Source organism: Limulus polyphemus, unplaced genomic scaffold, assembly GCF_000517525.1.
Source record: "Limulus polyphemus unplaced genomic scaffold, Limulus_polyphemus-2.1.2 Scaffold8442, whole genome shotgun sequence".
Lineage (NCBI taxonomy): Eukaryota > Metazoa > Arthropoda > Merostomata > Xiphosura > Limulidae > Limulus > Limulus polyphemus.
This window is the reverse complement of record NW_013674052.1, coordinates 29,038-30,489: the sequence shown is the minus strand read 5'-3', so window position 1 is coordinate 30,489 and position 1,452 is coordinate 29,038. Positions and strand designations below refer to the sequence as shown.

Here is a 1,452-nt window from a genome sequence, read left to right as displayed (position 1 = left end):
CCGCGAAATGCGGTCCCTAAATTTGAGCTGATAGATAAGAAGGAATGCTAACTCTTGGGCTATATTTGTCTTATCGAATAGTGGGATTTGACAGTCACTCTTATAACACATTTATGTTCCCAAAGTGCAAAACAACTTTCTGTGGCAGCGTGTTGCGGAATCCACAGATTCAAAGTCTGACCACGCCCGACCCATGTAACAAACGAGTTTCCCGAAAAGACTAAACTGTCCAACTTATCTAGCAACAAACCGTTTTGGAATATCGTAACAGTCAATTATTTATATAACAAAGTACAGGTTTGTCCGTATCTAAGCCTAACATACCCTATACATATCCAGTTTATACAACCGAACACATCCATGATTTTAAAACAGTACTATTTTATTGCTATACATTACCGAGATACGAGCTACAAAGGCTCCTGGCGGAAGAGATTCTCCCACAGATGCCTCATAGGGGGCGCCCTCAAACTCTGGGGCGCTGTTGTTGATATCGGTGACGTTGACGTGAACAACGGCTACAGATGACCTGGAAAGTAAGGGAACAGCCTTTAATTAGTGTTTTTCTCTCTCGTTTTGCAATTAATTACAATAAGGTACTTAATGGATTGTCCCCAAGATAAAGTTTAATTGAAACACCTTAAGTACTTATCTGTCTAAGAGTTCATGAGTGAATATGTTAATACACGACTACATCTGCCATATCCGGTGCCGAAGAGGCCTTTCGGTTCATACCAGGGCTCCTCAGGCCGTCTGGGACACAACAGTGGTCCAGGTTCTACATTTATCATCAGTTGCCATTTACTACAACTGTTATGGCGAATTACATAAGAACAGGGGTGAAATTCTGCCGGTACTCACCGGTATTAGGTACCATAACTAATTTTTTTAAAGCGGTACTAATACCTGGACTTATTTGAGCTACTTTGTCGTTTTCTGTGTTTACAGGTAGAGCTGAGTACCTCCACTTTTGTTAACAGGTCCACTTCACCCAGCTGAGTACCTCTACTTTTGTTAACAGGTCCACTTCACCCAACTGAGTACCTCTACTTTTGTTAACAGGTCCACTTCACTCAACTGAGTACCTCTACTTTTGTTAACAGGTCCACTTCACCCAACTGAGTACCTCTACTTTTGTTAACAGGTCCACATCACCCAACTGAGTACCTCTACTTTTGTTAACAGGTCCACTTCACGCAGCTGAGTACCTCTACTTTTGTTAACAGGTCCACTTCACCCAACTGAGTACCTCTACTTTTGTTAACAGGTCCACATCACCCAACTGAGAACCTCTACTTTTGTTAACAGGTTCACTTCACCCAACTGTGTAACTCTACTTTTGTTAACAGGTTCACTTCACTCAACTGAGAACCTCTACTTTTGTTAACAGGTCCACTTCACCCAGCTGAGAACCTCTACTTTTGTTAACAGGTCCACTTCACCCAGCTGAGA

The 1,452-nt window shown here is 42.1% G+C and overlaps 1 protein-coding gene across 1 annotated transcript in view; it reads right to left on the bottom strand.

Moving 5' to 3' along the window:
- Positions 1-399: 399 nt before the first annotated feature.
- The window catches only part of LOC106475348 (cadherin-89D-like), a gene marked incomplete at both ends in the record, with an annotated part of 27,513 nt that continues 26,460 nt past the window's right edge, over positions 400-1,452 (bottom strand). The window contains one exon of the mRNA XM_013936035.1: positions 400-529. Coding sequence (XP_013791489.1) covers positions 400-529 — 130 coding nt within the window. The remainder of the gene's footprint in view (positions 530-1,452) is intronic.